Genomic DNA, 23,785 nt, shown 5'->3' on the forward strand with positions numbered 1-23,785 from the left:
TCCCAATCTCTGCTGGGTCCCCACCCCCTCCGACCCCCCCGAACCACACTCAGAACATCTGGCCGTGTAGCGCAGCTGGGAGGTTGATGGGAAATGCAGGCCTTCAGCAGCTCACACACAGGGCTCTTCTTGGGGACACGGAGGTCTGTGTCCTGCTTGGTCGCGGGTGTAGACTTGAGGCTTCCGCAGACAGAAGCACGCGGCTTCACAGGAAGCTGGCCTGATGGAGACAGAGGCCCTTTGGAGGGAACCCATGTACGGCATGCTCAGCCATGTCTGTCTCTGCGACCCCATGACTGAAGCCCACCAGGCTCCTCTGTCCATGGGATTTTCTAGGCAAGAATGCTGGACTGGGTCACCGTTTCCTTCTCTGTTGAAGGGACTCAGGGTCTCCCCCAGTCTTGAATCCACGCCCTGCGTCCCCTTCAGCAATGCCAGGGGCTCCCCCAGCCCCGTCTCCCCGACGCTGGCTCGCAGCCCTGGACCCTGAGCCCTCCGGAGTGTCCCTGTGTCTTCCTGTCCGCTCACATCCTGCCTCTTACACCCATGCCGCAGCCTGCTGGGTTCTTCCCGGCCTCAGTGGCTGCATGCCCCTCTGTCTGTGTCACCACCTTCTTCCTCACCTGCCTCTCCTCTTGTTTTCCAGGCTCTGCAGAGTAACCTGAGATATTCCCTGTTGCCCAGGCGGCTCGTCATCAGCAAGAGATTAGCCCAGTGCCTGCATCCCGCCTTGCCCAGTGGCGTGCACTTAAAAGCCCTAGAAACCTACGAGATCATCTTTAAGATCGTGGGGACCAAATGGCTGGCCAAGGATTTGTTCCTGTACAGGTAATGCTAGCGTCACCCATGACTTCCCTCTTCTGTTCCCCAAGGAATCCATGTTTTGGTTCGCCAGAGCAGAAAAGGATGCACAAAGGGAAACACGAAGGGATGCGTCCGTTCACCACGAAGCCGTCCGTCAGGAGGTTCCCCCAGCGCCCGCCCTCCGGAGTCCGTCCTCCCTGACTTTTCCCCCTGAGCTGAAATGCCCTGTGTGCACACTGCCTGTGGCCTGCCCGGGGCCCGCACTGCGTGGTGACCGTCCCTGGATGGCTGGACACCTCCGTCACCAGCATAGACGGCCGGCTGGCGGCTCTCGAGACCCCCCTGGGGTTGGCTGACCCCTCGGAGCTTCTGAGCAGGCCTCTCATTTTCCCTCCTCTCCCTTTTTTTTTCTCTGTCCCCAAAGCTGCGGGCTGTTCCCGCTTCTGGCACACGCAGCCATGTCGGTGAGACCCGTGCTGCTCGGCCTATACGAGAAGTACTTCCTCCCGCTGCAGAAGCTGCTGCTGCCGAGCCTCCAGGCCTTTGTTGTCGGCCTGCTGCCTGGCCTGGAGGAGGGCTCCGAGATCTATGACAGGTGGGTGTCGGCCAGAGTCCTTGGCCCCCCCGCCCCCCAGTATGGGGGGTTGCCCGCTTGTGTTTCATTCCCCTGCTTTGTGAGAAATGGGGGAGACATGCGGAGAAGACCTCGGAAGCAGGGTAGGTGCAGAAGTCAGGCTGACGTTCACATTTCTGTGGCATCTCTGTCTGACGAAGTACCGCGTGCCCCTTCGAATTTTACCACATTTCCAGGTGAGGGTCAGGAGGTAAGAGAGCTCCCCAGAGTCTCTCGGTCTGTGGACGGCAGGAGATGGGGTTCTGCCTCTTAACGTGTCAGGTTCTGAAGTTTTGCTCCCTTCTTCTGTTTTCAAGATTTTGGATCATTTTTATTATCATTATTCTAAATTCTTTTTCAGGTAGATTCCCTATCTCCTCCTCTTTTGTTTGACTTGGTGGGCATTTTTCATGTTCCTTTATCTGTTGGGTATTTCTTTGCCTTTTCATCTTGTTTAGATTGCTGTATCTGGAGTGGGCTTTCTGTATTCTGGAGGTCTGTGGTTCCTTTTTATTGTGGAGGATTAACCCAGTGGGTGGGGTTAGACGATTGGCTTGTCAAGATTTCCTGGTTAGGGGAGCTTGCGTCAGTGTTCTGGTGCGTGGAACTTGATTTCTTTTCTTTGGAGAGCAATGGAGTGCCCAGTAATGAGTTTTGAGATGGGTCTATGTGTTAGGTGTGACCTTGGGCAGCCTGTATGTTGATGTTCAGGGCTATGTTCCTGCGTTGCTGGAGAATTTGCGTGGTATGTCTTGCTCTAAAACTTATTGGCTCTTGGGTGGTGGTTGGTTTCAGTGTAGGTATGGAGGCTTTTGGACGGTCACTTATTACTTAAAGTTCCATTGTAGTCAGGAGTTTTCTGGTGTTCTCGGGTTTTGGGCTTAAGTCTCCTGCCTCTGGATTTCAGTTTTCTTCTTCCTGTAGTCTCAGGACTTCTCCAACTATACAGCCCTGATAAGAAAACTTCTAGGTTAATGGCTAAAAGATTCTCCCCTGTTAGGGACACCCAGAGAGGTTCACAGAGTTACATGAAGAAGAGGAGAGGGAGGAGGGAGATAGAGATGAACAGGAGGAGAAAAAGGGGGACTCAAGAGGAGAGAGACAGATCTACGCAGCTGTTTGTTCCCAGAGTGTTCTCCGTAGCCCAGTCACCTACAAGGATTCACAGAATTGGATTGGGAAGAGAAGGGGAAAGGAGGAAATAGAGGTGTTCTGAGGTAGAAAACAGAGAGTCAAGATTGGGAGAGAATAATCTTCGGTTTAAAAATAGGGCTTCTCTTCTTTTTTTTTTTTTTGTAAGGTTATAGTGTATTGAAAATGAAAATTAAGGAGTAGTAGAGGAGTACTAGAGGACTTTAAAAGAAATAAGAGAAAAAGAAAAGTAGAAAATAGAAGAGAAAAAGGAAAGAAAAAAAAGAAAAAAAAAAGAAAGAAAAAGAAAAAAAAAAAAATTTTTTTTTCCCCCTAATTAAAAAATCGTAAAAGTCTGTGGAAATGAAAGTTAAGGAGTAATGGGGGAGTAATAGGGGATTTTAAAGGAAAATAAAAGAGAAGAAAGAAAAAAGAAAAAAAAGAAAAAAATTTAAAAAATTAAAAAAAAGAGAAAAAAGTAAAATTATATCTAGGAGTTTCTCTGGAGCTGTTGTGGTCAGTGTGGGTTCGGCTCAGTTTCAGATAGTTCCTCGTTCCAGCTCACACTTCTCGATACCTACAGGCCCCTCTGGTGTAGTCGGTGTTTCCTAGAGGGATTTTAGTCTGTTGCACCCGTCCCTTCTGAAGCGGTTCCCTTTGTTTATTTGGCTTCTGTTTGCCGGTCTCTTCAGAGCCTCATTTCCGCCCTGACACAGGTGGGCGGAGGTGGACTCTTATTCAGGTAGCTAGTTCCGTCGCTCTGCGGGGCAGGGAGGGGCTTGCGCTGCAGGGAGAGGCTGGCGCTGTGGGGACAGGCTTGCGCCGCGGGGATGGGCTGGGGCTGCCGTGAGGGGCTGACGCTGCTTTCTCCGTCTGTGCTGCTCAGGCTCCCGGCTGTTCTATATGGAGCGCGCCCCGCGCTGCGCGAGGTTCCAGCCCTCGGGTGTTCCACAAAAGCGCGGAAGGAAAAGCTGCGCCTGCTCTCTGTGCCTTCCCCGTCAGAGCGGTCCAGGCAGCCAGGGGCTTGGTGGGCGCACTCTACCCAGGTGTGGCGCGCCCCCTCCCTTCCGCGGACCCAGTCTCAGTTTCCGCTGGCGCCAGTCCGGTGCATGCGCCTTCTGCCCTCCGCGTCCCCTGCCCCAGTCCCCGCCAGCGCCGGTAGGGTGCCTGTGCCCTGTGTCTCGCCGCGACCTTCCCCTCCCCCCTGCCTCCTGCCTCCGGCGGGGCTGGGCCGGTCCGCAGCCTGCGAGCTCCTCTCTGGACCCTCTCGGTCTCTTTGTTCTGCGAACGGCCGGCAGTGTGTTCGGGCCGGTTAATTTACTCTCTCTCTTTTGGTCTCCCACAATTCAAGTTGGCAACTCACAGAAGTTCCCTCCGATTGTCCTCAGGGCACTCAGGCCCGGACCCTACCCCAAGCAATGCCGCCTAAGAGCTCCCGGGACGGATCTCCGTCCTTAGCTCTTTTGTCTCACTTTTTATCTTTTATATTTTGTCCTACCTCCTTTTGAAGACAATGGGCTGCTTTTCTGGGCGCCTGATGACCTCAGCTAGCGATCCGAAGTTGTTTTGCGAAGCTTGCTCTGCGTTCAGTTATTCTTTTGATGAATTTGTAGGAGAGAAAGTGGTCTCCCCGTCCTACTCCTCCGCCATCTTGGCTCCTCCTCCTGCTCCCTTCTTCTGTATACTCGTGAGCGTGAAAGCGTTCGTCGCTCAGTCATGTCCGACTCTCCGAGAACTTACGGACTGGAGCCTGGCCGGCTCCTCTGTCCATGGGGATTCTCCTGGAATACCTGGAGGGGTTTGCCATGCCCTCCTCCAAGGGGATCTTCCCGACCCAGGGATCGAACCCAGGTTTCCAGCATTGCAGGCAGATTCTTTACTGTCTGAGCCACCGGTGAAGCCCATTGTTTACTAGGCTGCTTCCAAATGAAAAAGCAAGGCTGGGTTTCATTGATGAGTTTCAAGCACCTTGGAGAAATTTGGCAAGCTCACAGGCATAGAAGTTCATGCAGTGGTGTCTGTTTGTTTTTCTTTCTTTTAATTGGAGGCTAATTACAATATTGTGGTGGTTTTGGTCACTGCTTAGGATGGTAAAGAATCTGCCAGTAATGTGGGAGACCTGAGTTCGATCCCTGGGTTGGGAAGATCCCCTGGAGAAGGCAACGGGCTACCCACTCCAGTATTCTGGCCTGGAGAATGCCATGAACTGTATAATCCATGGGGTTGCAAAGAGGTGGACCCGGCTGAGTGTCTTTCACTCGGAATGGGAGAGAGGATTTATCCATTCAGACCATGGCATGTACACAGAGAATCGTTTCTGGAGAATTGTAGTGTGAAAACTCAACTTCCAGGGTGTGAACTGTTCTGAGTGATGCCCCAGTGATGAACCTCTCTTCACAGGACCCGTTTCCAGAGCCCACATGCAGCTGGCCAGGAGGTTCAGAAACCTGCATGCTTGCACAAGTTTCCACGTGATGATCCAAAGCCCTGCTCAAATCTTCCCCACACCAGGGGTCCCAGCCATGCCACCTTTGCCTTATGGTGTCAGCTGTGGCTGGAGGGTCGGGGGCATGGAGTGGAAGCAGGGAATCCATCCAAGGCCCACTCAGAGTGCGCCCCTCAAAAAAACCAAATAATCAGAATGTTTGCAGGATGGTGGCTGGTGACCCAAGGTGCGTTAAAGTCGCAAGCATCCATCCTGGCGTTTGAAATGCACTTGGCCTGTTTCAGGTTTCCACTCAGAACGGGTCGTGGCTCTCCACCTCCCCACGGGGAATCCACCTCGGTGACCTGCCGAGTCACTAGCATCCACTTCCCTCGGAGGCAGCGTCCGTCTCGTTGCTGTTTTAAACCCAGCACCATGGCCTGTGAGGCTGGGTGGGCGTGTGGGTTCAGGAAGAATCAGGGTCATGCAGAGTTAACAAGCCAACCTTTGCCCAACTCTGCTCTTCACTCCTAGCCCCAGGCTCTTTCTAGAAGTTCTGGTCCATTCATGTTTTCCTAACAGATATTTGCTGTAAATGCTTCCCCCCACTGCCCGCCATCATCTAAAGATGAGCACTTCAGCTCCCACAGTGTAAGGCAATTTTTTTTTTGACCTGTAAGAATGAATCACACCAGAAACCTGTCAGCAGTCAGGGTGTTGTTATATATTCTCCCGGCTGATCAATGAATGTTCATTTGAACAGTTGCTCCAGCCGATGAGCACAAGTGTTTTCTCCTAATATTATGATTTCTCAACATTCAGCCGCGAGCTGAGTAAAGCTCCGTGAGTCACGGGGTACACGCGGCTGTGACACAAAGCCCGATCCGGCGTCTGCAGTGCTCAGGGGTACGAGCGACCGGCCTTCCGAGGTGAAGGCTGAGGCAGGGTTGTGTGGTCTCTGGGCGTGGGTGTGTGGGCCCAGCGAAACATGTATCCAGGTCAGTTTGAGAGGGTCCCTTCCTAACCTCAGGAATTGAGTCAGACACCCCCCCCCACCCAACCCCCAGGAGATGCTCTGCAGAGGGTCTGGGGGCGGGGCAGTCATGATGTCCGAGCGGGCGGAAGATGCTGAGGGGTGGGTGAGTAAGCATGTCGGCGCTGCTGAGTCATGGGTTTCGTGGAGGCGGGGGCCGTTTCTGGTCCATGTTTGTCAGTGAACCATAAGGCAATGGAGATTTTGGCCGGTGTTTGGACTCGTTACTCACCCTGGCTTTTTAATAACCCTTTGATGTCCACAAACCACTCCCACCCAGAATCTCTTTTGTAAAGTGCACACGAGGTGCCCGCGTGGCTTGCTGTGGGTTGCTATACGAGGAAGACAGGGTTCGTGGTTGGAAAGCAGGCAAAACCCGGCTCCCCAGACATGTCCCTTGAACTCCGTGGCTCTCGGCCTAGGGTGGCTCCGGCCCCAGGGGGACACTTGGCGACACCTGAGTACATTTTTTGGGTGTTACAGCGGGGTGGGGCGGGCGTTCCTGGCATCTCGTGGGTAGAGGTGAAGGGTGTGCCTGAACGTCCCAGGATGCACACGATTGCCCCCACTGCAAAGGAGGGCCCAGCCCCAGGGGTCCACATGATACAGGATGAGAAACCCTGATTTAAATGGCAGTGGGCAAATCTTAACTGGCCTCTCTTCTGGCCAAGGCCAGCACCATGCTGATGAAGCCCTGCTGGTCCCAGAGTTTTCTCCCCCCTGTTGTTCAGTCGCTAAGTTTCGTCCAACTGTTTGCAACCCCAGCCCCACGGACTGCAGCGCGCCAGGCCTCCCTCTCCTTCACAGTCTCCCAGAGTTGGCCCAGGTTTACATCCGTTGAATTGGTGATGCCATCCAACCATCTCATCCTCTGCTGCCCTCCTCTCCTTTGACTTTCAATCCTTCCCAGCATCAGGGTCTTTTCCAGTAGTCAGCTGTTCGCATCAGGTGGCCAAAGTGTTGCAGCATCAACGTCAGCATCGGTCCTTCCAGTGAGTATTCGGGGGTTGATTTCCCCCGTATTTGGCATGTATCTGATGTGGTACAGGGCGCTGTTGTTATTGCCCTGCTGGTTCAGATGGTCATGCCCCAGGCTATTTGGTCTCATGACAGTTCAGCTTCCACGAGGGTCCATTCAGCAAGTGACCATCCGGCCAGAGTCAGGAAGTGCCCGGGGCCTGCGGCACACAGCCTGCCTTCCTCACTGGCTGTCGGTTGAGTAGAAGAGTGTCAATGTCGTAGGAATGAGCTTGCGTCCACAGAGGACAAAAGCAGCAGCTAAAGTGACTGAAGAAGGGGTTCGGGGTTGGTGTGTGTGTTTCGTTTTATTAACTGTTGATTTTAAATAGAGAAGATTTCCATTCTGGATGCTAAACCATGCACGCTTATTTTGGAACTTCACAGTTAAGGTGATATGAGTTTAATCAGCCTTTTTTTTTTTTCTTTCCCTGATAGCTCAGTTGGTAAAGAATCTGCTTGTAACGCAGGAGACCCTGGTTCGATTCGTGGGTTGGGAAGACCTGCTGGAGAAGAGATAGGCTACCCACTCCAGTATTCTTGGGCTTCCCTTGTGGCTTAGCTGGTAAAGATTCCGCCTGCAGTGTGGGAGACCTGGGTTCGATCCCTGGTTGGGAAGATCCTCTGGAGAAGGAAAAGACTACCCACTCCAGTATTCTGGCCTGGAGAATTCCATGGACTATACAGTCCATGGGGTCGCAAAGAGTCGGACACGTCTGAGCGACTTTGACTTTGGCTTTTGACCCCAGTTATCCTGCTCTTTACTTTGGTCTCCATAGCAGTCTTGTTGTTTAGTTGCTCAGTCGTGTCCAACACTTTTGTGACACCATGGACTGTAGCCCTCTAGGCTCCCGACCCAGGGATCGAACCCAGGTCTCTTGCATTGCAGGTGGGTTCTTTACCAGCTGAGCCACAAGGGAAGCCCGTTTCTTTAATAAAGAAAAGTGGGCAGTGTTCTCTGAATATTGAAGAAGGGATAGCGTAAGTGGCATTCCCCAGGCTCTTGGACGGTGGAACCCCCTCTACCATAGCCAGTGTTCCATGGAACATGCTTTGGGGATACGCTTTTGTAAGTAAGGGGCAGGAGACAGCAGTGTCCACACTGTAGTGTTTGTGATGGGTTTTAGCTTGGCTTTGGTCTTGTGTGATAGGGACCCTGGAGAGGGGAGCTCTCCGGGGGCTTCCTGGATTAATCTGCTGCTGTGGGAATCCCTTCCTAGCTCTGGACCGTCCTGTCCGTCCGCTGTGTCCACAGTGACCCGTCTGCCCCGCTCACTAACCGCAGCTGCTGAACAGTGCTTCTACCCCAAATTAGGGCTTTTGGTGGTTTTCAGAGCTGGGCAGAGATAAGCTGTATTTGTTGGCTCAGCCTTGATAGAAGGCTGATCAGTACCTTTAGCCACTAAACCATTCTGTGTCCTTCTAAGCATTTGGCTGTTTCTGATGCTTCTTCATTTTTTTTTTTTCCTCTGCATCATTCGCTACGAATATTTTATGAGTCAAAAAGGTTCACACTAGATTTAAGGAAAACAGAATTAATTTTTAATGTTGAAAGGTAGTAGATGTTTTTTGGTACGAAATGTTTAAGTATACACTGAGCAAGCTGAACTTGGGCAAACTCCGGGAGATGCTGAGGGACAGGGAGGCCGGTGTGTTGCGGTCTATGGGGTCACAAAGAGTAGGACGTGACTTAGTGGCTGATCAACAAGAGCAAGCTGCAGGCAGCATGGGTCACAGTAAAAAGGAGAGAGTAGCATTCGTCTGACAGTTTTCTGGAGGGCCAGCTATGTGTCAGATGCTCATCTGGGCAATGGGGAGGGTCAGCCACCAGAGCAGACCCATGCTGAGTATACTCAAGAGACACTTGTGCATTTTCACCCCTTTTCTGTGCCACGGCTGAGAGATGACATGCACACGGCTTTCATTTGTCCCAGGCTCCAGTGCCAGGAAGCAGATATAGGATTGCTGATTCCAAAACCCCACTGCTTTATACTGGTCTTGTCCGCCTGTCTTTTTTTTTCCCCCCTGTGGTCGATGCAAATAGAAAGCATGTGAAAGACGGAATCATTTCAGATTTCGAGTCAGACCCCCTCCTTAAGTGAAATCCCCTTGTGGGAGCTGCCTCCACTGTTGTACTGATGAGTGCCATCACCAGGCCCACAAGTTGCGTTGTCACAGTTGAGGGAAAGGGCCCCGCTAGCCGCAGGCGCCCCCCAAGCGGAGGGGGGCCCGCATCGGTCCGTGTCGGTGGAAAAACAAGCCCACACCCCCCCCCACACACACACCACACACCACACACACACACACACACGCACGCACGCATGCACGCACACACCACGCTGCTTCTCTCCCAGGAGGTCCGTCCAAGTGCTGATGTGATGTCCTGGCATCCCAGGTAAAGATAAGACCTGAATCCATGCAGGTGGCCCACAGGAGGGCTTCCCACAGTGGGAGCCAGGGTGTGGAGGTGCTGGGGGCAGATTGTCGGGAAAACGGCCCCAGACCTTCTAGAACATGCCAGGGGGTGGGAGGCCCAGGCAGCCACTGTCCCCAGTATTTCTGAAGTCCAGTGTCCCTGGGCACGTGTGGGGCCATGCTCCAGTCAGGGATGTCTTTATCACTGAGTGAGTGAGTGAGAGTCGCTCAGTCGTGTCAGATTCTTTGCGACCCTATGGACCGTAGCCCACCAGGCTCCTCTGTCCATAGGATTCTCCAGGCAAAAATACTGGAGTGGGTTGCCATTTCCTTCTCCAGGGGATCTTCCCGATGAAGGGATCAAACACAGGTCTCCTGCATTGCAGGCGGATTCTTTACTGTCTGAGCCACTATGGAAGTCTTTATCATTACTTAGGTCTTTAATCAGTCATGTCAGCCTTTGTTTTGTTTTGCTTTTTTGGCGCATTAATGGCTCCTCATGCTTTTTATACAGGGAGGCCGGTCTGCTCATCTCCTTGGGGCAGTGGGCCCGCCTCCCACAAGCAGGGTGACATCCGTGGCGAGGCCAGAGGTGGAGACGGATCTCTGTGCCCCCAGAGGAACATGACCGGTCAGATGCTGCCCTTCAGCCAAGACACGGCCCCTCTTGGTGACCTGTTTGTCCTAGCAAATTCAGTTTTCAGTGACTGCCAGCAGGCGGACGGACAGACACCAAAGGGGCATGCGGCGGCCGCGGCAGCTCAGAATGAGGAAGGTGGCGTTTGCCTGGCCCGCGGGACGCGCCCTGACGCTGTGCTCTCCCGTCCTAGGACGGACGCGCTGCTGCTGAGGCTGTCCTTGGTGGTCGGCAGGGAGGTCTTCTACGCCGCCCTCTGGGGGAGTGTCCTGGCCAGCCCGTCCATCCGCCTGCCCGCCTCGCTCTTCGTGGTGGGCCACATCAACCGGGGAGCACCCGGCCGGGAGCAGAAGTACATGCTGGGGACTGACTACCAGCTCACGGTGGGTGCCCCAGTCCTGGCAGGGGGTGGGGGGCGGGCAGGCACTGCGGGGAGCAGAGGTGTTCCGAGAGACTGGGCAGGCGAGGAGGCGGCCTCACTGTGCGGCCCCCGTGAGGACGCGGGTCTCTGACACCTGCATCACCACGTGCGTGTTCACACGTGCTGCTCACACCTGAGCAGGGCCCTTCAGGAGACCCCGCGGCTTCTGCAATACAGGTGGGTCCTGACAGCCCCCGGCTGGCGGTCTGCTGTTGAGCTGCAGCCGTGTTTTCAGCCCCCACACCCCCACCTCCATCACGCTGACCGCTGACCACCACCTGCAAACCGGCTCCCTCCTCTGGCTCCCGCCGTCCTGCCATGTGTCCTCCTCTCCTCCGGCTGCTCGCACACCTACGTTGTCCAGGCTCGTCAGGGGTCTGGCCCCAGGCCTTCTTCCCTGGAGGTGACCTGCCTTCTCATGACCTTGAAAACGGAATTTCTCAGATCTGTTGTCTTTTCTCCCCAAACTTCTCCAGTTCTCCACTCCAGAATACTGCAGTGGATAGCCTCTCCCTTCTCCAGGGGATCTTCCCAACCCAGGGGTCGAACCCAGGTCTCCTGAATTGCAGGCAGATTCTCTACCAGCTAAGCCACCAGGGAAGCCCAAGAATACTGGAGTGGGTAGCCTATCCCTTCTTCAGCTGATCTGCCTGAACCAGGAATCAAACCAGGGTCTCCTGCATTGCAGGCGGATTCTTTACCAACTGAGCTATCAGGGAAACACTCCCAAACTTCAGTTCAGTTCAGCTCAGTCGTGTCCGACTCTTTGCGACCCCATGGACTGCAGCACGCCAGGCTTCCCTGTCCATCACCACTTCCAGAGCTTGCTCAAACTCATGCTCAAACTCATGACTCGTGTCCATCGAGTCAGTGATGCCAGCCAACCATCTCATTTTCTGTCATCCTCTTGTCCTCCTGCCTTCAGTCTTTCCCAGCATCAGGGTCTTTTCCAGTCAGTTCTTTGCATTAGGAAGCCAAAGTATTGGAGTTTCAGCTTCAGCATCAGTCCTTCCAATGAATATTCAGGACAGATTTCCTTTAGGATGGACTGGTTGGATCTCCTTGCTGTCCATGGGACTCTGAAGAGTCTTCTCCAACACCACAGTTCAAAAGCATCAGTTCTGCTCTGAGTCACAGCAATTCTCCCTAACTTAACACTTGTTTAATGGCGTGCAGTCTGTCGCCACCTAGTGGTAGACTTCGCTTCAAACTGAACACGTTCAACACTGAATTCAGCGTTAAGAAAGCGGGCAGCGATTCCTTACCCCTCTGAATCCATTCCACTTTGCACCGTGGAAATAATAGATCTTCCTGTGGGGCTCTCCGAGGAAAAGAGTGATGAAGGGACGTCGTCCGATGCTTAGGACAGAGGATACCCTCACAGACACACTCCCTCCTTCTCTGCCCCTTATTCTCTTCCTCCATTTTCACCTCCCTGCTTTGGCTCCTTCGGTCTTGTTCCCGGACTATCATGTAATTTTCTAACTGATTTCTCCCCATCTCTTCCCTCTCCCATCCAGTGCTTTTTTGGTTGCTACGAGATTTCGCTTTGCTGAAGCATAGGTTTCCTTAGATCTTTTCTGTGCTTGAAAAATTACCTGCTGCCAGCAGATAAAAGTCCGTCCTCAGGAGTATCCTGATAGTCTGCTCCCAGGCCCCCACAGGCCTGACTCCCCTCCCGGCCGTCTGCGCTCCCAGAGCCCACTGCCCCTCCTGACCTGACACGTCTGTGACGCCGTCTTTGCTCGAGCCGGTCCCTCCCTCGTCCCACGTTCACTGCCTGTCTCTTCCCTCCCATCTCAGTGTCCATCTGGCCTGTCTTTCAAGCTCAGCTTCCCCACAAAGCTTCGCTGTTCCCCCAGTTGAACGATCTTACCCTCTCCTCTTCCCGGTTCTCACAGCTTTTTGCTAAAACTCTTCTTATGCCTGGTTTTCTATCCTGCAGCTGTAGCACATCTATCTGCCTCAGAAAGGACCCTCAAAATCCGCACTGAATTGGTTTGGAGACCATTTGGCTGGATGTCATTAGAGTTTTAGTATAGTCGGAGGTCCCTTATGGAACCTAAAAATATTTCTTTCTGGGATTGTAGGATCTGAGGTCTTAGAGCCTGGCCATCTGGGCCAAGCCCCTCCACTTCTGAAATGGAACATCGAGGTCTTCCCCACGACACAGAACCCCCACTTAACGTCTGGAGCTAGAACCGTTTCCCATGTTTACACCGTGTTGTTCTGTTCCACATGACGTTAACATGGTGGTTTCAAGACGACCAGGAAAAGTTGTTTTCATTTTTACGACTAAAAAGAATAGCTGCCGATGATGTTCAGTGTCTTGGGTGTGAAATGTTCATGGCGTTTTGTCCTTTGCAGATCAAGTCCTTATGTGCGTCCCTGTTGGACTCAAACGTGCTGGTGCAAAGAAATAACCTGGAGATTGTCCTGTTCTTCTTCCCCTTTTATACCTGTCTGGTGAGCCATCTGTGTTCTTCCAGGGGCAGTGCTGGTCTTCCCCGAGGCCGTGGGGCTGGCGGGAGAGACCCGAGCCGTTTTGTCAGGAGGGGCGGGCAGGCACTCGGTGACCGCTATCCGCGGTCAGCTCATTTCTGTGCGGGTGGTGTCTCCATAGCAGAATCAAGATTCTGCCCTGGGCAGCATGTGAAGAACCCACCCCTTTTGAGAACCCCTCTTGAAGATAAAGCTGTGCGGGCTGGTAAAGAGGGTCCGCATGTCAGAAGGCCAGCGATTTACTGTGTCATCACCTTGCAGTAAAGTTTCCTCCATCCTCCTCCTAGGATTCCAGTGAGAGAGCCATCCCCCTGCTCAGATCTGACATCGTGCGCATCCTCTCAGCTTCCACTCAGACCCTCCTGAGGCGGGATATGTCTCTGAACAGAAGGCTTTACGCCTGGTTACTTGGTACGTAGGGGCTGGAGAGCCAGAGGGAAGGTGCTGGTTTGGGGAATCAGTTCTAATCGTGGTGATGCATTTCTGGATGTCGTCAGTGTGGGAAGATGGCATGCAGACCCAGCTGTCAGTTGGTCATCAGAGTTCTGCCGTCTAGCCCGCTGCTTTGGTTATTTTGCAGTCAGTATAGAAAATGCAGGGAAGTAACGGGATCTTTTGGAGAAGGAAATGGCAATCCACTGCAGTGTTCTTGCCTGGAGAATCCCACAGACAGAGGAGACTGGCGGGCTACAGTCCATGGGGCCGCAAAGAGTCAGACACGACTGAGCGACTCACACTTTCACTTTCTTTGGGTGACTTCCGGAGCACGTGGGAACCCCGGTTCATGCTTCTGTGCACGTGTTTTCTTGTGGCCAGACTGCAGGAAAAGAGCCCTTGACTGTCAGTTGAAAGGCTTCATGGGGACAAGCTCAGGAGATCCCAGGGCCTAACAGGTAGCACTTTCTGAGTGTCGCAGATTCCCAAGGTCATGTCCCTGAGGAGATGGTGTACAGAGTGATTGTGAAAGGACTCCAGAGCGTCTCTTTTAAGACTTTATTCTTTTAGAGCAGTTTTAATGTCACAGCAAACCTAAGAGGAAGGTATGGAGAGTTCCCATCTAGCCCTTCTCCCCGAGATGCACGCGGGGCTCCCTGCAACCAGCATCCCCTAGCAGAGCGGCACGTTTCTCACAGTTGAGGGACCTGCACCGACACGTTGTCATCATCTCAGCCGCACCGCCCCCCCCGCCCCCGTGTATTCCCACTTGGCGCTGTGCATTCTGTGGGTTTAGACAAAGGTCTCTAATAATACACGTCTCCCGGGTTTTCACTGACCTGAAAATCCTCTGCTTCTTAGCTTTTTTTCTTTTTAACCCTCGTGGTGCCCAGTTGCTCAGTCGTGTCCGACTCTTTGCAACCCCATGGACTGTAGCCCACCAGCCTCCTCTGTCCATGGGATTCTCCAGGCAAGAATACTGGAGTGGGTTGCCATTGCCTTCTCCAGGGGATCTTCCCCACCCAGGGATCAAACCCACGTCTCCTGCTTGGCAGGCGGATTCTTTACCACTGTGCCACCTGGCATATCAATGTCAGAAAGTCCTCTTAACCCTTTCTTCCCCTGGTTATAAAACTTTCCGAAGTCATAGCATGGAAGCTTATGAAGGCTCTCCAGAGGGATATTTACAGGCTCTTTAAACATTTTTTGTTAAAAGGATGATTTTGTCAAATGCACAGCTCCCTTCCAGGGGGGCTCAGCACCTTGTCTGTAGGGAGGACCTGGGACCCAAGCTCAGTAACAGCTTCCACTTGAATAAGCCATGACCCCAGGAGTCCAGACTCTCTGCTTAGAAAGATGCTGTGCCTTGCCCTAAGGACTTTAGAGACTTAACCTTGAACCTTGAAGTCACTCAGTTGTGTCTGCTCTTTGCGACCCCGTGGACTGTAGCCCACCAGGCTCCTCCATCCATGGGATTCTCCAGGCAAGAATACTGAAGTGGATTGCCATTTCCTTCTCCAGGGGATCTTCCTGACCCAGGGATCGAACCCAGGTCTGCCGCGTTGCAGGCAGACTCTTAACCTCTGAGCCACCAGAGAAGCCCTTTAGAGACTTAGCCATGGCTCAAAATAAGGGCCTACAGATGAGAATACCTTGATTTCTCATACTGCTGAACAAGTAGGCACTGGTTTTCACAAATGATAGTCATTCTGTTTGATTCTTATAATCATATTTGTCAAAGACAGTCAGGATGAATTCTTGGGTAAACTCAACTGAGGTCCGTTGAAATGGAATTCTGCCTGTCTGATCCCTGGCACACCACTGTCAGAAAGACAGGACTTGGTTTCGCTGGATCTGATTTTGGTTTTCTGTTGGAGGAGTTCTATTTTTTGAAATACCAGAGCATAAGACCTTTGCACGATAAGATGTTCTCTAAACATGTAGATTTCTTTACATCTCATGGTTCTTTTATAGGTTCTGATATTAAAGGAAATACCATCGTGCCCGAATCTGAAGTCTCAAATGCTTATGAAGACCAGTCCGTGTATTTTTTTGAGAAATACTCCAAGGATCTTTTAGTTGAGGTAAAGGAGCATTTCTGGAAAGGGGATCCCAATCAGGACCTTCCTAATTGTGGTTTTTTGGTGGGGTTCCTTGTGGGACCTCAGAGTAAACATGGGGCCCGTGCCTTCGTACGCAATTGGGAAAAGTCCATGTGTGGTCATCCCCTGGAATCCACGGGACTGGTTCCAGCCCTTTCCCCACCCCCACCCTGTGGATACCAAAATCCACAGATGCTCAAGTCCCTCATATATATAACACAGCCTGGTGTTTGCATGTAACATATGCTCATCCTCTCGTGTACCTTAACTCATCTCTACATTACTTGTGATACCACCTCTAGATGATTTGTGACATAAATGCTATGTAAATATGTTGCAGAACACAGTGTAAATGCTATATAAGTAGTTGCCAGTGCCTGGCATGCTTAAGTTTTGCCTTTGGGAACTTTCTGGAATTTTTTTTCCCCAAATATTTGCCGTCTCTGGATGATTGAACCTGAGGATGCAAGACCCATGGTGTGGAGGGCCACGGGTTCTCCTCTCGTGCCGTGTGACTGCTTTTACTTCTGCCCCAGAGTGTTCAACAGCTAGGACAACCCGTAGTGTCACTCCGAGACTGCTGATTCTTTTTTTTTTTTTTAATTGGAGGCTAATTACTTTACAATATTGTAGTGGTTTTTGGCATACATTGACATGAATCAGCCATGGGGGTACATGTGTTCCCCATCCTGACCCCCCCTCCCACCTCCCTCCGCATCCCATCCCTCAGGGTCATCCCCGTGCGCCAGCCCTGATGCATCAAACCTGGACTGGCAATCTGTTTCACATATGATAATATACATGTTTCAGTGCTATTCTCTCAAATCATCCCACCCTTGCCTTCTCCCACAGAGTCCAAAAGTCTATTCTTTACATCTGTGTCTCTTTTGAGAGACAGCTGATTCTTAAGTAGGTTGATAAGGAGTCCGGGCCCTCAAGGAGAAAGGGACAAACTTTTTTTTTTCTACATTCCTTCATCTTAGTCACATAAGATGTTTTTTTGTTTTCTTAAACTCTTGAGTTGTTATGACAACAATCTATTTCTTTTAACTTTCTTTAAACCCAGAGGTAATGATTACACAGCAAAACAACTCATTTTGCTCAAGGGTATGTTTTTCCTTAAACTCTATGCTAATGATTATATAGCAACAGTGTATCCTGCTCAAGGACATGTTTCTTTTCCTTAAGAAACTTCTGACTCATCCTGTTATCTTAAGAGGTATGTTGAGGCAGTGGGTCTGGTAAGACCTTTCTACTGTTAGTAACCGACTAAAAAAGTATATAAAGCCCCACCCGAACTCCACCCGCTTCTGATGTCTGTGTCAGAAGTGTTTCTCTGTCCACTTTTCACTGTAATAAAGCTTTTGCTGCACGAAGCTCTGAGTGACTGAAGCCAAGTCTCTGGTCCCAAAGCAAAACCCTCTCCTCTGGAGATTCCGAATCCAACACCGTTCACCATAAGCCATCAACACTACACTGTATATAATACCCTAATGTGTGGCTTTTTTTTTTTTTTTTTAATCAACAATAACAGGGTCTGGCTGAGATCCTGCACCAGAAGTTCGTTGACACCAACGTAGAGGAGCGTCACCACGGGTACCTGAAGCCTTTCCGCATCCTCGTCAGTCTGCTTGACAAGCCGGAAATAGGTAACACTAGACGTGCTCTACCATCACGTGCCAAAGGAGGCTTCCCTGCTGAGAGGGAGTTAAATATCGGTGACGTGCAATCACCCCATTGTTTGGTAGTGGTTTAGTTGCCAATTTGGGTCTGACTCTGGTGACCCTGTGGACTGCAGGCTGCCAGGCTCCTCCATCCATGGGATTCTCCAGGCAAGAACAGTGGAGTGGGTTGCCATTCCCTTTTCCAGGGGATCTTCCCAACCCACGAATCTAACCCAGGTCTCCTGCATTGAAGGCAAGTCTCCTGCATTGCCAGCGGATTCTCTGCCGACTGAGCTACAAGGGAAGCCACCCTGTTGTTTAGAATACAGTTTAATCTTCGGAATTTTAGAATCTCGAGGGACTTCAGTCATGCTCTGTGCTTCAGTTTTCACTATTTGCTGCTGCTGCTAAGTCGCTTAAGTCGTGTCCAACTCTCTGCAATCCCACGTTCTGTAGGATTATAGCCCACCAGGCTCCTCTGTCCTTGGGATTCTCCAGGCGAGAATACTGGGGTGGGTTGCCATATCCATCTCCAGGGCATCTTCACAACCCAGGGATCGAATACAGATCTCTCACCTTTGCAGGCAGTTTCTCCTTAGATTTTTTGCACAATTCCTTGAATTTTTATTTTAGGAAAGTACCTTTGAGCTGTTGTGCTCACTGGCACACGTGCCTGCAGGGTACATACAGTACTGACTTTGTGAGACCGTATTTCAGTTAAATGGCTTTGGTTGTATTCTCAAGAAAACAGGGGACCCTCCTCTGTCTTTTTGCCTTGGGAGTCCAGACAAGCTCTTTCTGCTGTGTAGGCCTCAGTCTTTTCCTCTGTCACATGAAGGCGGGTCTGATTTCGGAGAGACAGCAGTGAGTGGTGACTTGAAGCGAGATCTTAGACCCCTGCCCAGGAATTGAACCTGGGTATCCTGGATGAAAGCCAGGAATCCTGGCCAGTAGTCCAGCAAGGGCTAGAGGCAAGAAGCAAAACTCCACTGGCCCTTGCCGCCATTGAAAAATGCATTTGTCAAAGAGGCAAAAGCTGTAAAAACAGGTACAAACTGTATCATTAGAGACTCAGAACAACAAGCGGGAGAGCACGCAGAGAAACAGCTCACTTAGTTAAGGCAGAAGGAAGGCAGAGAGAGGGCTTCCCCGATGGCTCAGTGGTAAAGAATCCGCCTGCAATGCAGGAGATGCAGGAGACCGAGGTTCAGTCCCTGGGTTGGGAAGATCCCCTGGAGAAGGAAATGGCAATCCACTCTAGTATTCCTGCCTGGGAAGTCCCATGGACAGAGGAGCGTGGTGGGCCACAGTCCAGGGGGTCGCAAAGAGTCGGGCACGACTGAGCATGCACACGTCAAGTCCATCAGTAAGGCAGAGGAAGGGTGTGGGTGGCCCATCTCGTGAGGAGAGCGGTAGAGAGGTGGTTAAATCATCTGCATAGGGCCGTTCCTCCAGGTCTTCGTTTGCCTCTGGCCAGTTACCTGATTTCTTTTCCCACACCCGTCGAGCCCAAGGACCCTTCCCAACATGCGTGTGCAACTTTTTCCCAAGATGGATTCTAGCCCAAAGGCCAGCGGGGGGAGGCTTAGCATTACATATTATGGGATGGTGCCCCCCCTCTTTTGACCCCACAAGGAGCCTTCTTGTGCCTGTGCAGTGTCTCCCTTGCCCCAAGGAGGGGAAATACGTGAACTCATCATCCTTTATGCAAATGGAGCTCAGCCCCTCTGTCCCTGCCCACGGCTGTCTTAAAACAGGAAGGAAGCCTGGCTCTTTACCCTATTTCTGCTGTTATTTCTATTTTGAAGTGCAAACAGGAGGCTGATGGTAAATATCCAGCCTCCAGCCCACCTGCCTCCTTTCCTCAAGAAATGTAAACAGGAGGCTGGTTGTAAACGCCCCGCCTAGAGCCCATCTGTCTCAGGCCTCAGGTTAAACTAGACTCTGGGTCGGGAAGGCTCCCCCTTTATGCACTGTGGTCCTCTGGGCATCGGTCGGGGAAAGTGCTTGCTTTAAAAAAAAAGAAAAGAAACTGCTCCAGTGTCCAATCACCCTGAGAAATCAGCATCTCATGCCTTGAACAGCGTCACTGGCCAGGAAAGCCCTTCTTCTGCCCCGGATTCAGTCTTGATGGTGTCCTCTGAGCCATCTGCTCAGGACAGCCCGCTGCTGAGGTGCTGTTTGCAGAGAACAGGAGCGGAGAGTGTTAGTGAAGTTCCTCTCCATCAGGCGTCAGGACAGGGACCTTTCCTTGATGCTTTCAGAGACGGGCATGGGGCATCTGTGCAGCAGGGGAGGTGCTAACCTCTAGGCAAATAAAGGGAGAAGTAGGCTTCTGGTCAAGTTAGACAGAAGGGAGACTGTGGTCCTAATGCGTCCTAACTGTTGTTAATAAAAACAGTGACATTTGGGGGGCAATCATTTTGTGCATCATTAATATGTGTTGTTGTTGTTCAGTCACTCAGTCGTGTCTCTCTGCGACCCCATGGACTGTAGCACACCAGGCTTCCCTGTCCATCACTATCTCCCAGAGTTTGGTCAAACTCATGTCCATTGAGTCGGTGATGCCATCCAACCATCTCATCCACTGTCATCCCTTTCTCTTCCTGCCTTCAGTCTTTCCCAGCATCAGGGTCTTTTCCAATGAGTTGGCTTTTTGCATCAGGTGGCCAAAGTATTAGAGCTTCAGCATCAGTCCTTCCAATGAATATCCAGTGTTGATCTCCTTTAGGATTGACTGGTTGGATCTCCTTGCAGTCCAAGGGACTCTCAAGAGTCTTCTCCAATACCACAGTTCAAAAGCATCAATTCTTCAGCGCTCAGCCTTCTTCATGGTCCAGCTCTCACATCCATCCATCCCTGGTGGCTCAGACAATAAAGAATCTACCTGCAGTGCAGAAGACCCAGGTTTGACCCCTTGGTCTGGAAGATCCCCTGGAGAAGGGAATGGCTACCCACTCCAGTATTCTGGCCTGGAGAATTCCATGGACAGAGGAGCCTGGCAGGCTACAGACCAACTCGCAAAGAGTTGGACACGACTGAGTGACTAAACACACACATCATTAATATACATCCATGCATACATCATACCTCCAAAAACCCTGAGTAACTTTTCTGAGTATACATATTCTGCAGATGGAGACTAGGGTGGAGCAAGTCTGAGTCATTTTCCAGGGCCCACCGAGGAGCTGGGACTGAAACTCTGGAGTCTGACTGCATAGCCTGAGCTCTCTTTGTTAGGACGTTGCTCCTTACTTGATGACCTTCTGACGGCCCGTACCCGAGATGTTAACTCTTGTAACACAGATGAACTTAGGTGCGTGACAGGTGCAGCTCTGGTTGCTCCTGACCAAATTCAAAGCATGAGGCTTGTGTCTCCAGGCTCCGACCTTGGAGATGGGTGTTTTATGTCAAGGCCTTGACCTGGATCAAGTGAGTGTTGAGCTAACTTGGGCTCCAGGTTGTATTTTCTGGAATGGGGTGAATGATGGGCTTCTGCCTCATCACAGAAGTTGAATTTGTCTCTCTGATAATTTAGTTTCCCATTGAAGGGCACACTTGAAGGGCAAAGGAGTAGATTGATAATGCAAACTGGAAGGCATAGGACGGTTAGTCTTACCTGTGCTTTGGCTACCTGGCTTTAGCCAGTTCCTCATTTCTTCTCCTTGAATGTCAACCACAGGCTTTCCTTTACTAGTAAAAACCACTTGGGTTGGGAAGATCCCTGGAGTAGGAAATGGCAGCCCACTCCAGTATTCTTGCCTGGAAAATTCCATGGTCAGAGGAGCCTGGCAGGCTATGGTGCAGGGGGTCACAAAGACCCAACAAGACTGAGCACACACACACACACACACACACACACACACACACACACAGTCTTACGCAGTAGATAAAATACGCCTGGGGCTTATCATGAGAAAGGGGGCATTTGTCTTTGGAAGCATAAGAGATGAGATTATTTGCTTATTCTTTGTTGACAAAGCTTTTGTTTTCTCTGCCTCTGCCATATTCATTCCTCTGATTACAAGGGTGGGAAACCCTTCCCTTCCATCAGGCCTGCGGGTTGGTGCTCGAGGAGCAAACATGTCTGGCCGCTTTCCACTTGCCTGTCTGGCAGGGTCCAGTGCTCTTGTGCCATCTTAAGCTTTTCTGGGTTGGTGATTATTTCTCTTGCATCATTCTAGCTCATCGTTAAAAGTATTCAGAACAGGAAACTGCCCTGCTCTGTTGGGGTTTATGTAGAGGGATTGTCTCTGGCCGCGCAGTTTCTGTGCTCTTAATATTCATGCCCTGCCTCCACCTGGGAGAATCCACCTGGGCTAGTCACCCAGCCTCAGTAGCCTCATAATCAGGACATTATACCTGATTACATACCTGGTTCTTTGGCTGTTGTAAGGATTAAATAAGTTAATAGTTACAGAATGCTCACAATAGTGGCCAGTGCATAGTAAGCCCTACAAAAATGTCCCCTTGGACAGCAAGATCAAACCAGTCAATCCTAAGGGAAATGAACCCTGAATATTCATTGGAGGATCTGATGCTGAAGCTCTGATACTTTGGCCACCTGACACAAAGCGCCGACTCACTGGAAAAGACCTTGATGCTGGGAAGGATTGAGGGGAGGAGAAGGGGGTGACAAGAGGATGAGATGGTTGTTTGGCATCATCGACTCAATGGACATAAGTTGGAGCAAACTCCAGAAGATAGTGAAGGACAGGGTAGCCTGGTGTGCTGCAGTCCATGGGGTCACAGAGAGTCGGACATGACTGAGCGACTGAACAACAAAAATGGAGACTGTCTTCATGGATGTTATTCCCCCAACTAAAGTTGTGATCTTCACAACCAACGTTAAGTTTCTATACATTTAAAACTGTATAAATTGTCTATGTATATAGAGTTACTCATAATGTATTTTACACATTTGTCATTTATTGGTTGAAAAATGGATTTTTTTAAAAATATTGATATTTTATTTCTTATTTATTCATTCATTCGTTTGGCCATTTTCTTTTTAATTGCAGGGCCTCAAGTTGTTGAGAATTTGTTTCTCGAAGTCATCCGGGCGTTTTATTCTTACTGCAGAGATGCTCTTGGCTCTGATCTTAAACTTAGCTACACTCAGAGTGGAAATTCGGTGATTAGGTAGGGGTGTGGCTTTCAAATTCACTCTTCCTCCCTCCCTAATGCTCCCTAATGCTTTTTTTTGTTTGCCATAAATTGTGATGTGATGAGACAGTGGAGATGTAGCAGGTCAAGTCACTCCTTAAGATAACTTTTGCTCTTAAATCAGTAAACCTGAATCGGCTTTTCCCTGTTGAATACTGAGAAGGTTACAAGGAGTTTGATCTTGTCTCTGTCCCAACCTCGGAAGTACAGACTGTATTTTTGGCAGAGTGTGAAAAGTTGCTCAACAAAGGCAGCTGGGTCTAGAACACAAGTGTGAGTTACCGGGAGGAGGGCAGGCAGGAGGTGGGGTCAGGAAGTGGGGCCGGTGGGTATGGGTCTTCAGGAGACAAGTCAGAGGGCAAAGGGGGCCCCGGGGGCTCAAGCTCTAGGACCCGAAGGCACAGCGAGTGGGGTTTGGGAGACAGCAGACAAGGCGATAACTTACACAGTGTGTAGTTATCAGTCAGCCCTGTGTCTTGTTCTGTTTTTGTTCTTTTCAAGGTAGTGTGTGTGCTAAGTCGCTTCAGTCGTGTCCGACTCTTTGCAACCCCACAGACTGCAGCCCGCTAGGCTCCTCTGTCCGTGGGGTTCTCCAGGCAAGAATACTGGAGTGGGTGGCCGACCCCTCCTCCAGGGGATCTTTCTGACCCAGGAATTGAACCCCTGTCTCCTACCTCTTCCTTTTCCCTTTATTCTTAATGTAATTTCCTTTTCCCTGACTTGGCATTGGTCTACTGAAGATTTAGGACTTCCCAGGTGGCTCAGTGGTAAAGAACCTGCCTGCCAATGCAGGAAACATAGGTTCAGTCCCTGAGTGGGGAAGGCCCCCTGGAGGAGGGCATGGCAATTCACTCCAGTACTCTTGCCTGGAGAATTCCAGGGACAGAGGAACCTGGTGGGCTACAGTCCATAGGTTCTTGAAGAGTCAGACAGAACTGAACGCACACACACACACAAGTATTGTAAATTGAAATCTGTTAGATTTTTCTGGTTATTAACTGTAAGTATACCAAGAGTCTTTTGTGTTTGTTTTTTCCTCACAGAATGAGTGTAGTTTACTGTTTTCCTGAATATGAAAGTAATACATGTTCGTGGTAGACTGTACCAATATTTGAAAGTATCAAGAAAAAAAGATACCATCCATAATCCCACCGCCCTTCTGAGAAAAGCATAGAACATTCTAGACTTTCAATGCATAAGGATATAGGTGCCTATCTTTTATTTTTAAGGTGAAGTTACAGTAACTGTTTAGTTGCCTGTTTATTTTTTTTAATGCAAGTTATAACTGGCTGTGCAGCCTTCTCCTATGAAGGATAATGGTTGCCTTAGAATCCTCAGTAAGGAGCTATCACTTACTTAAGAAATTCTGACTAATTGATCAATCTCTTATTGACTTTTGGGTGGTTTCTACTTTTTCAGT

General features: G+C 50.7%; 1 protein-coding gene across 6 annotated transcripts in view; it reads left to right on the top strand.

Annotated features, from left to right (window-relative positions):
- DOP1B (DOP1 leucine zipper like protein B) overlaps positions 1-23,785 on the top strand; it is a 132,699-nt gene that overhangs the window by 33,730 nt on the left and 75,184 nt on the right. For 5 of the 6 annotated variants that reach the window (XR_006270533.1, XM_043474687.1, XM_043474688.1 and 2 more), the window contains exons 3-10: positions 647-828; positions 1,229-1,399; positions 10,269-10,458; positions 12,864-12,962; positions 13,286-13,409; positions 15,408-15,517; positions 17,070-17,184; positions 22,221-22,341. Coding sequence is in view for 5 of the 6 variants with exons in the window: in XM_043474687.1 (XP_043330622.1) it covers positions 647-828; positions 1,229-1,399; positions 10,269-10,458; positions 12,864-12,962; positions 13,286-13,409; positions 15,408-15,517; positions 17,070-17,184; positions 22,221-22,341 (1,112 nt within the window). In the remaining variant the exon portion in view is untranslated. The remainder of the gene's footprint in view (positions 1-646; positions 829-1,228; positions 1,400-10,268; positions 10,459-12,863; positions 12,963-13,285; positions 13,410-15,407; positions 15,518-17,069; positions 17,185-22,220; positions 22,342-23,785) is intronic. The other variant, XM_043474691.1, reaches the window with a different exon arrangement.

This window comes from Cervus canadensis, chromosome 7 (genome assembly GCF_019320065.1).
Source record: "Cervus canadensis isolate Bull #8, Minnesota chromosome 7, ASM1932006v1, whole genome shotgun sequence".
NCBI lineage: Eukaryota > Metazoa > Chordata > Mammalia > Artiodactyla > Cervidae > Cervus > Cervus canadensis.